The sequence below is a fragment of the Pipistrellus hanaki genome (assembly GCF_964339955.1).
Source record: "Pipistrellus hanaki genome assembly, chromosome: 4".
NCBI classification, from domain to species: domain Eukaryota; kingdom Metazoa; phylum Chordata; class Mammalia; order Chiroptera; family Vespertilionidae; genus Pipistrellus; species Pipistrellus hanaki.
In genome coordinates this window covers 51,964,673-51,979,019 of record NC_140506.1, presented here as the reverse complement: position 1 = coordinate 51,979,019, position 14,347 = coordinate 51,964,673, and the positions used below count along the sequence as shown (strand labels likewise).

The following is a 14,347-nucleotide window of genomic DNA, read 5'->3' as shown; positions in this document are numbered from 1 at the left end:
CTGGTTTCGGCTGAATTTCTTTTTTTATAGATTTTTTTTTTCTGTGCTCATGTATTCATTTATTGCATTTATTGGGGTGGCATTGGTTAATACTATTATATAGGTTTCAAGTGTACAGTTCTGTATACATCATCTGCATATTGTTTTGTGTATTTACCCCCCAAATCAACTATCCTTCCGGCACCACTTAATGCCCTCCTCTACTTCTCACCACTCCCCTTTTCCTCTGATAATCACCATAAGTTTTATTTTTCATTTTTTCTTTTAATCCCTCACCTTTTTTATCCAGCCCCTCAGTTCCCTCCCCTCTTTTAATTGTCAGTCTGTTCTCTATGAGTCTGTTTCTATTATGTTTGTTGATTTATTTTGTTCATTAAATGCCACATGTAAGTAAAACCATATGATGTTTGTCTTTCTCTGGATTTCTTTATGCTTACAATTTTATTTTTCCTTTTCTAAAGATACTTGTTCAATAGCAAGGAATAGTACCAGTTGTACCTCTTCAAGTTCTTCACTTTCCAACTTCTTGTATGTCTTCATCTTGGGACAACTGTTGCTGGGAGCAGGAGGAACTCCCCTCTATACGCTGGGAACAGCCTTTCTTGATGACTCTGTACCCACACACAAATCTTCTCTCTATATAGGTAAGTTTGCTCTGTAATATGAATGTCTGAGTATCATTTCATCTTATTGATATTTAAATTTATAAGTAAAACATAGCATATGCTTATTTAAAATTAGTTGTAGTGTCATAAGAGTGTCTATCAGATACATGCAATATTGCTGTTTTAAAAATTATTATTTACTGACATAACATGTCTTTCCATTGAATTTTGTTGAATGTCCTGCACTATTTCTTATACTGGGCATGCCAACCTTCCTGGAAGGGCTGTTCAAGTGGTAGACTCTCTAGAATGCTTGAATGCCAGGCTGATTTACACAGGGTGTGGAGATGCAGCTCTGCCACTCTATGGGACTTACTCCATCCTACTGACTAAAGTCAACAAAAGAAAACACAAGATAGTGCCCAGAAACTCTGAGGAATTTTTCACTTCAGATTAACACTTTTGTTATATAATTGGATTCTTCCCCTCGCCCCACCCCACCCGCTCTTTGTGATTTGATTTTCTGATAGTATAAGTTTATCTCAAATTCCTTACCAGATGTACCTGCAAGGGAGAGCTAAATGGCCCTACAGCCAATCCAAGGCCCGATAGCCAATTAATGTGCAATTTATTTGCACGTGAGTTTTTACTTTATCAATTTATTATTCTACTAGTGATGTAGAGGACTATCTTAGTCCATTCATACTGCTATAATAGAATACCATAGACTGGTTAGCTTATGGACAACATGCATTTATTTCTTAAAACTCCTGGAGGCTGGGAAGCCCAAAATCAGAGTACCCACTGATTCAGAGTTTGGTGAAGGGTTAGTTTGCAAAATTTAAATGTTACATATGATGAATTTTTACATATCTGAGAGAATAAGGTCCGTTTAATTCTGCTGCAAGTAAAAATGGGAGGTTCACTAAAAGCAAGTGGCTAAATGAATTGTTTGTTTTTTAAGGAACAGACTAATGACCAGATCCAGGTTTTTATCAGCTGCTGTAATATAAAATAAAGAAGGCTTTTGTAGTGTGTACAGAGTGGAAAAGGCTTATACTTTCCTATATTTTCCATAAGGATTGTAAACAATAATTAATACAACCATCTATAAAGGATAATAGTCAATGTATTACCCCTGTCACTAGTTAAAGATATAACCCTCATGGATTTATAATAACTAGATTTATTGTACTTATTGTTATTGGAATTATTATTTCAGTGTAATAGCTTTTAAATTATATAATTTAAGCTGTTTTTTACAAGTGATATTATTCAAATGGCATCACATTTTTGTGTGTGTGTGTGTGTGTGTGTGTGTGTGTGAAAATATGTGTAATTTTTTTTTGTTTGTATCTTTTTTTTTATATTAATCCTCACCTGAGGATATTTTTCCATTGATCCTTTAGAGAGAGTGGAAGAGAGAGGGAAAGGCAAGGAGAAACATTGATGTGAGAAAACCACATTGATTGTTGCCTCCTGCAGGTGTCCTGACCAGGACCGGGGCTGGGGAGGAGGCTGCAACCAAGGTCCATGCATGTCCTTGGCGGGAATCAAACCCAGGAGCCTTTGGTCCTCAGGCCGAGGCTCTGTCCATTAAGCCAAACCAGCTGGGGCTAATATGTGTAATTTTCATGTAATTCTAACCATTTTGATTTTTCTATAGTAAATTATGTGTATCTTTACTATTGTTAGACATTTAAAGCAAACTTGTACAGATGACAATTTTTCTTGTCTTTGTCCTTTTAGGAATTGGCTATTCTATGTCAATATTAGGCCCTGCTGTTGGCTATTTGCTGGGAGGACAGCTGTTAACCGTGTACATTGATGTTGGTTTGGAACAAAGGCAAGGCAATATCTGTTTTTCTTTTATTTAAATTTACTTTATTATTTTAGTGTTAGCATCATAGAAATATTTTCACAGTATTTCTTTAGCATATTATGAAGATTTTTTTTTTCAGGAAACAAAACTATTGATAAATACACACAATTTTTATGTAATGTTTTGGTTACATTTCATGAGTTAATTCATACCATCTTTTTGTATAAAACATTTATTATTCACAAATAAGGATATTTAATAGTCACATGGTATAATTTTTCTATGCACATATAAGATGCCATAGATTATTCAAAAGAATTTAATCAAAATTAGTTATGATTTTAGTAGATTTAACAGGAGGTAGGTAGCTTGAAGAGTCGAAAGTATATGATTCTCAGGCTAAGTTAACTAGTATCTCTAATGATATCTTAGAGATCACAATTGTGCAGTTTTAATAACTGAACATGGAGGAAAGTAAAAGGTAATATTTATTTGTCTTATACAAAGACTATAGAAATAGGTGATAGGGGAAGCCTTAAAGCAGAGAGCTGATTTTAAGAAAGGACATTTTAATTTCAGTGGAGAATTGCATAAGTTTTGTAGGAGTGGAGGTAGTATTTTGGGGAAGAGTCTATTATTATAAAATATGAAACCATTGTAAAAATGTAATGAATCATTTTACAAAGATTTATATTTAAAAGAATGCTGTAATTGAAGCACAGTGTATGGGCTTTTAACATAGGTCAGATATGCTGTGAGACGTATTTAATATAGCAGAGAATGAAGACTTTTTGACCTTTTGTTTTTCTGTCATATAGCACTGATATAACTGAGGATGACCCACGATGGCTCGGAGCATGGTGGATTGGATTTCTTATGGCTTGTTTCTGTGCTTGGTGTTTAATAATACCTTTTTCTTGCTTTCCAAAACATTTACCAGGTAAAAATAATATCTTTAAGACAAGAAAGTTTTAGTCCAATTCTAGGTTAAGTGTTGCTTTCTATATGAGTGGTAAGAAGCATAGAAAATTTATTTGTTTTTTAGAATCTCAGTTTTGGCCTATGCAAACTTTTGAATAGCTTTCTCTATTTTTGGAAATATTAGGGAGAAATCTTAATATTCATGGTTTCCTTTAATTTTCAATTCGTAATCAGTAAAACTACATATTCACCTATTTACTATATACTTAATAAGTTTGTTACTTATTTGTTATCTACAATCCTGCTGTATATATCTATATAAGATATAATATCTTTTAAACTATTTGTATTTAGTTAGTCACTAAACTCAAGAGCCCATCTGCTTTAAATCATTGATGTTTATTATTTGCTGTTAAAAGTACAAGTGCTTTTCTTTCAATTATCATCAAAGATATGCTGTAGGATACTAATTTTTACTAGTCTGTTCAAAAAAAAGAAAAGATTAATAGAAGAGAATATTTCTTTCTGACATTTTGCTTCTGCATAATCATGAAGTTCTAATACACACACACACACACACACACACACACACACACACACACACACACACTCTAGGAGGCACAGTGCCAATCTGGGACCCCTAAGGGATATCCAACTGCCCCTTTAGGCCACAGAGAGAGCAGGTGCGAGGATCAGGCCTAAAGGGGCAGTCAGACATCCCTCTCACAATCCAGGACTTCTGGCTCCCAACTGCTCATCTGCCTGCCTTCCTGATTGCCCCTAACTGCTTTTGCCTGTCAGCCTGATCACCCCCTAACCACTCCCCTGCCAGTCTAAAATAAATAAATAAATAAAAACATCTTTAAAAAAATAATAATTGATTGATGCCTACCTGCTCCCCTGCCAGCCTGTTTGCCTCTAAATGCCCTCCCCTGCTGGCCATCTTGTGGTGGCTATCTTGTGTCCACATGGGGGCAGTCATCTTGCATGTTGGAGTGATGGTCAATTTGCATATTATTCTTTTATTAGATAGAATTAGATAGGCCAGAGGCCTGGTGCATGGTTGGGAACCTGGTTTGCCCTGAAGGGTGTCCCGGATCAGGGTGGGTGTTCCCTTGGGGTGTGGAGTGGCCTAGGCTAGGGACCTGTGGTGGTTTACTGGCCAGTCCACAGTCTCCCAGCAACCCAAGCGGAGGCACTGGTATCTGGAATTTATTTATCTTCTATAATTGAAACTTTATAGCCTTGTGTGGAACTAAGCCTCCTGCTTGCTCCATGGTTACAGTCATTTATGTTGGGGTTTATTTATCTTCTATAATCAAAATTTGTATCATTGAGTGGAGGATGTGTACAGCAAGGGCAGGCAGAAAGCTTGGCTTCTTTCATCTCTGGGGGTAACCCTAACCTCCTGCTTTCTCCAGCTCCATGGCTGCCACCATTTTTGTTGGGATTTATTTATCTTCTATCATTGAAACTTTGTAGCCTTGAGTGGAGGCCTGGGCTGGCAACGGCAGGCGGAAAGCTTGGTTTCTTCCATTGCCAGGGAAATCCAAGCCTCCCACCTGCTCTTTCCATGGCCACAGCTAATCTTGGTTGGGTTTATTTGCATATTCACTTCTGATTGACTTGTGGGTGTGGCTTGTGGGTGTAGTGGAGTTATAGTCTATTTGCATATTACTCTTAATAGATAGGGTTTGCATTGCTGTTTGAATATTTCCATAATGCATTGTTGTTTTCTTATATATACACACATATGTATTGTTTCTATTACTTAAAAAAGGATAGAAGATTACCATTTGGAAATAGGCAAAACAAATATTGACAGAGTAGAAGTAGGTGGGACCACTGCTTTTTATTTTTTTTTAAAGTTGTTTTTATTGATTTTTTAGAGAGAGTAAGGGATAGGGATAAATAGAAACACTGATGAGAGAGAAACATCGATCAGCTGCCTCCTGTATGCCCTGTACAGGGGATTGAGCCTGCAGCCAAGGGCACGTGTTCTGACCTGGAATTGAACTGGGGTCAGTACTCAAGCATAGAACAACACTGGCTGGGCTTATTTATTTATTTATTTATTTATTTATTTATTTATACCTTGGACCATCCAACTTATTATTCAATATATTAACTGTTTTCTCAGATTTATTCATGGAACCATTATTAAAAATCAAAGGGACCTGGTAATAGATATTAAACATTGTTTCATCTGCAAAGTATGTTAGAATTAAAGAGAGTAAAAGAAAAAAAGCCACAAACATACTTTGTTTAATATATAAAAGACGTGAAAGAAAAACATTTGAGCAAAAGAGATAATTTTAAAGAAAGTTTTATAATAGAGAATAAATATGTGATTAGAGGAAGGTTGTCTCATCTTAAATTTTAGACCAGTTGGAACTTCCTTAGTTAATTGTAAAAATATTAAATATTAATGCTTGCCAGATTGTAGACTTGGATATTTATACAGGTTTTTGTTTGTTTGTTTGTTTATTTTTACAAAAAGAGGAATTAGATTCTTATGAAATTTATATAAGTGTAGAAGAATGTGTCAATTAAAAAGTATATTTTAAATGAAGAATGAAGTGATAGAGCAAGAACATTTACCTTTTTTTTTTTTTTTTTTTTTTTTTTAGGTACAGCAAAAGTTCAAGATGGAAAAATTTCCCAGACTCATCAGAGTAATAGTTCCTTAGATCATATAGATGAGAATTTTGGGGAAAGTTTTAAAGATTTTCCAGCTGCACTAAAGGTAAAATAACATGGTTTATATACACACCCACCCTCAAACATATGATACATATGTAGATATATGTATACTTTACATATGTACATAAACACATATCCATACAAATATTCCCACAATGCATTGTTGTTTGACTATTTCCACAATGCATTCATTGCTGTTTTCTTATTTACTATTATTCTAGCTCTTGTAAAAAACCCTCAAATTTAATTTTTTTTGAACTTTGAACTTAGAGTAAATGAAAAATATTTCAGAATAGAAGGTTTGAAAGAACATGAGTTACTTTATTGGCAATATCAATATTCAGTGGTTCTTTTATTAGCTCAATAACCTGTTAGTCCATGCCATTTCCTTTATATAATGGATCAATCATTTATCACTGAATGGTAAATATATATTTGAGAATGCCAAACCTAAATATTTGTCTTGTGAAAGAAGAGGAGGTTAGTGGTTACTTGGTTTGAACTTGAGGTTAAAGACACAAGTGTTATGATCTATTCTTTTGAACTCAGTAGAAAAGCATTCTTTCTATTTAGCATTATAAAAGTTTTATACATAAAGAAATTTGTAATTTTATCTTTTTGAGATTTGAAATTATTTACTTTTTCTTAGATCACATCTGCCTTTGACTCATGTGTTTGTGTGTGTGCACATATGTGTCTGTATGTATTGTATTGGTTTTATGAATTTTTTTGTATTTAATATTTCAGAACTATACTTTGGTTTTCAATATTTGATTAAGTATATTGAATTAATGAATGTTTACACTCCCTTCTGATAGATGGATAACATTCTGAGAAGGCTAACATCATAGACACCTTTTTAAAATGACTTAGCTCTCTGCCTATTTAAGTTTCTGAACTACTGAGATATAGACTCAGAACAATACTACAACTTTGATACTTAAAGACCATTCTCTATGCTCACTTACTGGACATAGCAATTCAGAACACAATAAAAATGTCAGATAAGGGACAGATTTATTGTATGAAGCTTTTATAAGACTGGGGAAGGGTAGGCTTTCCAAGTGGTTCATACCTCCTTTTTCAGGTCCCTTGCATATGATAAAGGCACAGTCACCCTACTGATGTATCATTTGTCGATTCTCTCAAGTGCTTCACAGATACATTTTCTCAACATTGTCTAAATAAAGCTATTTAACCCATATTTATACTTTTGTGTTGGAGGGAAAAGCTGAAATGTTATGGATAAGCGTATGGTTTTTATTATAAAGTTGCCATTCTGTGCTGTATTTTGCACATTCTGTGCTGTATCATAGTTACTCATTTGATGAACTGTATTTTTTTCTTTAGAAGTCCATGAGGAATACTGTCTTTATGTGTTTAGTTATATCAACTTCTTCAGAAGCCTTAGTTACTACTGGATTTGCTACATTTTTACCTAAATTTATAGAAAACCAATTTGGATTGTCATCCAGCTTTGCAGCTACCCTTGGAGGTAAAACATTTTCTTTGTCCTAGCGTAATCTTACTGTACCAATTTAAATGTCTAATGTAATAGCATATACTTTTGTTTAGCTGAGTCATTGAAATTTAAACTTTATACTGATTTTGATACAAGTTTCTGATTTTCTGACATCAAACAATATTTTGTATGAACATGATAGGTACAGAGGCTGTATAGCTATATAGCTAAGGAGACTATATAGTAATGTTAATATTTAAAACATTAATTTTCTTAATCTCTTAGTATAACAAATCATTTACTCGTGTCTAAATCACTAATGCTTTCGTATGTTAAAACCAATTTGCTATTTGTTTTTTATGTTTTCCAGGAGTTACTGAGTATATTTGTATGCTTTTTGTCTTCTTTCTCATTAGGGGCTATTTTAATTCCTGGTGCTGCTCTGGGTCAGATTTTAGGTGGAGTTCTTGTTTCGAAGTTCAAGATGACATGTAAAAACACAATGAAGTTTGCTTTGAACACAACTTTAATTTCACTTCTGTTGAGCTTTGTATTTGTTTATGCCAGCTGTGAAAATGAGCCATTTGCTGGAGTGTCTGAATCATATAATGGGTAAGTATGTTTCAATGCTTTTTGATATTAATATCAGAGTAACGAACCATGTGTACATTTCTAAATATATGGTAAAGTGATGAGAGATTGGCTTTTTAATGTTTTAACTAAAAAGCTTTTTCTTTTGTAAGAATAGGCACCTTTTTAAGTTGGGTTTTATTCAGAGAGCAACTATTCTGTATTGAGTACTTTGCTCAGGGTTATAATGATTGAATATAGCAGAATCTTTGCCCAGAGGGGATTCACATCGTAGGGAGGCTTTCACATTGTATGTCCCTATTAATTTGAATTTTAAAAAATGAAGATGCCTCCCTATGGCGAAAGTCTTATATTAGGTGGGCTGAAAATGGGTTAGTAGAGAAGTTAAAATGAAGCTAGTCCTAGGTGATACTAATCATTGCTTTATCGGCTTTAGAAGGTCAGGTTTACTATAGTGGAATAAATTACTTCTTATCCTTCTGATCTATAAACATGTGCCTTCTACCCATGACTGGTTTAACTGTTCTGCTTTTCTTTGCCTCGTTTGTTTCACACTGAAGTCCGAGTTCCTGAGCAGGGGTTCACCAGGAGGTTGCATGGCAGTGTATTTTATATGTTTGACACTTTTTAGGGAGATGGTACTCCAGGTCAGGGACTCCATGATTTCGTATGACATGGCGTTCAGATAATCTGAGGAGATATATTTGGGAAAAGTTTGCCATTAACAGTTATGACTGGTAGTTTCTGCTCATGTCTGTCATTCTTTTACATTAATGAGATGCTGAGTGTTGTAAAGCCATGTTTAGTTCCGCTCCACCGCATGTGGTCAGCATTTGTTGACTGCTCCCTCTGGCAGAACTTATTGCAAAAACCTATGCACTGAAGGAGTTTTCCCTGTAAAAGGAGAGACTGGGAAACAAAACAGTGAATGAATAATGCATTAGGTAATGAGAGACACACAAAGGGTGTGGAATTCAAAGAGAGCTTTTCAGTTTCCTTTGACTAGACTCAGGAAAGCTTTGTGACATAAGAGAAAAATGGGATTAAATATCTTTTCAGGATGTGAAAAGTTTTGAGAGATGAAGATTTTAGAAGAGGGAACAGTAGAGAAGATATGTTAAGCCAATAAATGCTAGAAAATGAAGGCTTGGCTCAGGAACCTGTTTGAATGGACTCAGTCCTGTGTCTGGAAATAGTAGAAAAATACCTGGGACTGTGGAAGTTGGGCAGACCTGGCTTTCTCATCTGTAAACTTCACCCAAACCTGTCCCAAGAAATGACTTGTTTTGTATGTTCCTCTTGGAAGAACATAAAGTTTTGGATAATGTCACACTAATTTATCACCTTGACAGATGAATGATATAGATGTGAGTCCCTTTGGTATTTTCTACCTTTACCACACTCACCAGACTGTGTATAATTATGTGTCCATCTCTCTCTGCTCCCAGATTGAAATATTTGAGGACAACGGATTGCGTACTCAGCTTTGTATTCCCAATAGCTAGCATAGGGCCCAGCACTTTCTCAATATAATTGGCTAAATCAATGAATAAATATGGGATTGGACAGGTTTCCTTGCTTAGGGTAACCCTTTATATTGCCTCCTATTCAGAGGTAGCTTGGAATAATACTGAGCCTGGGAACCAGGAGTAATATATTTGGCAAAGAAAGGAAAGTAGTAAGTTAATCTCTGTGGGTCTCATTTTTCCTATTGCTAAAATGAATATGTTGAATACCATGATTTTACTCATCTCTCTAGCTTTAAAAATTTCTTTGTATTCCCGGGAAATTTGGCAATGTCTAGGGACATTTCAGTTGTCACAATTAAGGGGATGCTACTGGCATCCAGGATGGATGCTGCAGAATACCCTGTAGTCTTCAGAATCAGCCCCTCCTCTCTAAAAAAAAAGGAGTTCTCTGCTATCAAATGATAAACTATGTTTGCTTACTCTGCCTATTTTTCTTCTCACTGACTGACATAATATATAACCACTAGGGGCCCAGTGCATGAAATCGTGCACCTTGAAAGGAACTGTGGGCCTCGAGGCTGTGGTGGGCACAGGGGTGGGTCTTGGCCCATCCTCTGCACCCTTCCCGGCCTCTCCTGCTGCAGCCCCTAGTCCCCTGTCTGTCGGTAGCCCCACTCTCTCTGCCACCGCTCCTACTCATTGATGGCACCAGCCCCACTCGCATCCACTGACAGTGCGGAGTGATTGGGTTGCCGCTAGCAGCAGGTGCAATCATAGTCAGCACTTGCAGCATATGTGACCAGTGGCTGCTGCCCGGATCACACTCAGCAGCAGGGGGAGATGGAGATGCTTTCAGGGGCGATTGGGACTGGCAGCTGCCGCCACTTGCATCTGCTGATGGCATCTAGTGATCGGGGCCAGTGGTGGGTGCAAGTGGCGGCTTTGGCATTGGCAGCAGGTATGAGCAGGGCTGGTGTGGTGCTGGCGAGCGCTAGGTGGGACCTTGGAGTGTGGGAGCAAAGAATTTTCAGTAACTACCAGAGGCTCTCCCCAATGACAGCTACCAGAGCTCCACCTTGGTCTTGCTCCCCCTCCTCACCTGCTTTATCATCCTGCTGCAGCCAATAGCTGCCATGTTCTGTTGTTTGGTTGTTCTGCCATTTGGTCTATTTGCATATTAGAGTTTTATATAGACAGATTGTTTCAAATGCTTCTCACTTCCACAAAAATTAAACTCTGGGAAAAGGCAGATTTTTTTTTTTTACATTTTGTTTATTTATTTAATAATTAAATATATGCTGGGTGAGTGAATAAATGACTACATTGGAAAAAATACCAATGCTTCTGGACTGTTCATTAAATATTACAACAGAGATAATTTTCCCATCTTTCATTTCTTGTTGACAGGACAGGAAACCTGGGAAACTTGACCACTCCTTGTAATGCCAACTGTAACTGCATGCGGTCACATTATTATCCTGTCTGTGGCAGAGACGGAGTCCAATACTTTTCTCCCTGCTTTGCAGGCTGTAAAAGTTCTGTTTCAATGAAACGTTCAGAGGTAACTTGTGTCTGCTACTTCACCTTAAAGAGGCAGTGTATTTGTCTATGTATGGATGGCCTTCTTGGTCCCTCTATGGAGTCACACAATGCCTGTTCTTTCCTTCCGGGCCCACCTCCTCCATTCAGAAGCCAGGCATAAGGCTTCAGTCACAAGATGGATAAGCTTTAGAGATCTGCTGCACAACATTGTACTAATAGTCAACAAGTATGTATCGTACACTTAGGATTGGTTAAGATAGTAGATCTTACCTTAAACATGCACATGCGCGCACACGTGTGTGCACACACACACCAAAAATCTGATCACACCAATAGAGAAAGAGCCTTCTTTTAAACCTGAGATGCAACTGTTGTCAAAAAATTAACTTAGCAGTTACATACATCTTTGTAACATTACTTCTATTACAGCAGTAAAGTGTTATTTATCTTTTTTGATTGTTTTATTTATTTTTTTTATCAACTATACACCTCCCTTGAAGTCAGGGAACTTGTCCTATTCTTGCTAACTACAGTGTACTTAGTAGTAACATCATAAATATTTGTTGCTTTCATTTGATACACAATGGATTTATTTAAAAACTGGAGACCTGGTGCACGAAATTCATGCACTATGGGGAGAAGGGGGCCTTAGCCTGGCTTGTGCGCTCGCCAGCTGTGAGCCTGGCTTCTGGCTCAGTGGTATGACCCCTGTGGTTGCACACTGACCACCAGGGGCAGCTCCTGCATTGAGCGTCTGCCCCATAGCAGTCAGTATGTGTCATAGTGACCCGTCATTCTGGTCATTTCACCATAACAGGTCACTTAGGCTTTTATTATATGGATATTAAATCATTATCTCAATCTCAAATACAAATTTAGTTTAAATTCTGTATTTGGAATGTGTATCATTTTACCTAGATATTTATTTTTAAATGTAGTCAAATTGTTTTAATAGAATCCAATAGAGTTTAATGGATATATATATATATATATATATATATATATATATATAAAATCTAAAGATTTCATCTTAGCTAAATTTAAGAGTCTTGGAAACTAGTCACATTACTATTCTATCTACCGTATTTTTCGGACCATAAGAGGCACTTAGTTCCCCCCAGAAGTGGGGGGAAAAAGTCCCTGCGTCTTATGGTCCAAATATAGCCTACACATATACTGTAAAAAAAAGTTTTTTTACTTGCCCGGCTCTGTGTGGTCTCTGTTTGCTTGCCCGGCTCTAAAATGGTTCTAAATGCGGCTGTTTACTTTACAGGGTTGATTACATGTGTTTATGACTGTGATGTTGGGTTTTAATGCACATAAAATATTTTAGGACACTTTGTTTCAGAATCTTTTTTTCTTCATTTCCCTTCTCTAAAAACTGGTGCGTCTTATGGTCCGGTGCGTCTTATGGTCCGAAAAATACGGTATATAAAAAGCTAAGTGACCAACTTTCAATCTGTCTGACTGACCGACTGGCTGGTACATATGATGCACATTAGCAGTTTAAAAATAAACATTGACTCACACATGCACGATACGTATAAAGCTCTTGCTGGCACCAATCACACGCGTGTGTTTCCATATGTCATTGTCAATTGTGAATTTGGTTGACACTTGTATTATAGAGAAAGGATGAATTGTGATATTAAAAATGTTTCTTCTAAATTTCCTTTCAATGTGCGTGAATCTGTGCACTGGGCCTCTAGTACTACATAATATGTTAGGCAATAATAGATAATGTGATAACACTAAAAACATCTGTGGGAAATATATATTATGATATAAAAGGACACATGAATAAGGTAACAAAAGAACATAATCTTGAGTATCTAAAATATGGACTAGTGAAATAGCATTCTTTTCCCCCCGCCCTTATAAAAATAAATTTAAGATTGCAAGTAAAATCTGCCTGGCTGGTGTTGCTCGGTGACTGAGCATTGACATATGAACCAGGTGGTCACAGTTTGATTCCCTGTCTGATTCCCGGTTAGGGCTCATGCCAGGACTGCGGGCTTGATCCCTCATAGGGGGCATGCAGGAGGCAGCTGATCAATGATTCTATCATCTTTGATGTTTCTGTCTCCCTCTCCCTTCATCTCTGATATCAATAAAAATATGTTTTAAAAAAAGATCGCAACCCCTCTACCATCCTGCCTGCAGGGCGATTGATAGGGCCGGCACCCCGTTGGCTCCCTCAGCACCGGGGAGCTAGCAGCAGCCCTGTTCCTTGTCTCTGATGGTCACTATCTGTGAGGCAATTGGTAGGGTGATTGGATCCCACTTGCACCGGTCTTAGCCTGGCACCACTGGCTCTACTGCTCCACCATCCCACAGCAGTCCCACTGCCACCCACTGCCAATGCAGTGTCGCTGACACCCGCCATGTTCTGTGCCGCCCTCTGGTGGTCACATGTCATAGCGAGTGGTTGAACTCCCAGTGGAAGGGATAATTTGCATAGTAGGCTTTTAATATATAGGATATTCCATCCATGTAAAACAACTAATTTTTTTTCTTGGGATTTTTTTTCTTACAGAATATTTCAGATAGGCTAATGCACTGATAATAATGTATTAAATATACACATTTGTTCACAGAAATATTAATTTTAATATTTCACACTAGTGACCCAAAATATAAAAACAGATGCTGACTAACTACAACTATATTTAGGCAAATATATAATTTTTTATGCAAGAAAGTTGTAAAGTTTCATCACAAACAGGACAAAACTGGAAAAGGACTAAGGGGGAAGAGGGACATCTGTGATAATTTTTTTTTAATTGTAAAAACAAACATTTAGAAAAAAGACAAGAAAACTTCTCATTTTTTATTCTGAAAATTTTAAAAGTTGACATTACTTCATAGTTTGATGCATCTGGTTCCTGAATCTCAAATAGTCCAAGGGGGGTGTCATTGGTATGTTTGGGAATCCTGAATCAGAACCACTGGCCATAAGACATTTTAGCAACCAAAAAGGTCTCTGACTTCAGAACAATAAAAGCACCACTTCCTTTTGACCTCTCTGGCTCTGCTGACTTCATTCATGAGTCTTTTAATATGTAAAAAGATTTATTGCAGGGATGGAATTAAGATGTAAAAGGGCTTTAAAAACTAAACATGACTAACTTTTAAAATATCTTATTTTTTCATGCAAAAGCAATACTTGTGATTTATTTACATGTTGCCTTTCAACATTTCATATTTTTTAATTTATATGTGTATATTATTT

At 36.6% G+C, this 14,347-nt stretch overlaps 1 protein-coding gene across 2 annotated transcripts in view; it reads left to right on the top strand.

The window, feature by feature from the left end:
• Positions 1 to 14,347, top strand: part of SLCO4C1 (solute carrier organic anion transporter family member 4C1) — a 105,002-nt gene that overhangs the window by 82,064 nt on the left and 8,591 nt on the right. For both annotated transcript variants that reach the window (XM_084881792.1, XM_084881791.1), the window contains 7 exons: positions 462 to 644; positions 2,355 to 2,451; positions 3,246 to 3,367; positions 5,979 to 6,094; positions 7,402 to 7,546; positions 7,930 to 8,125; positions 10,981 to 11,134. In XM_084881792.1, coding sequence (XP_084737918.1) covers positions 462 to 644; positions 2,355 to 2,451; positions 3,246 to 3,367; positions 5,979 to 6,094; positions 7,402 to 7,546; positions 7,930 to 8,125; positions 10,981 to 11,134 — 1,013 coding nt within the window. The remainder of the gene's footprint in view (positions 1 to 461; positions 645 to 2,354; positions 2,452 to 3,245; positions 3,368 to 5,978; positions 6,095 to 7,401; positions 7,547 to 7,929; positions 8,126 to 10,980; positions 11,135 to 14,347) is intronic.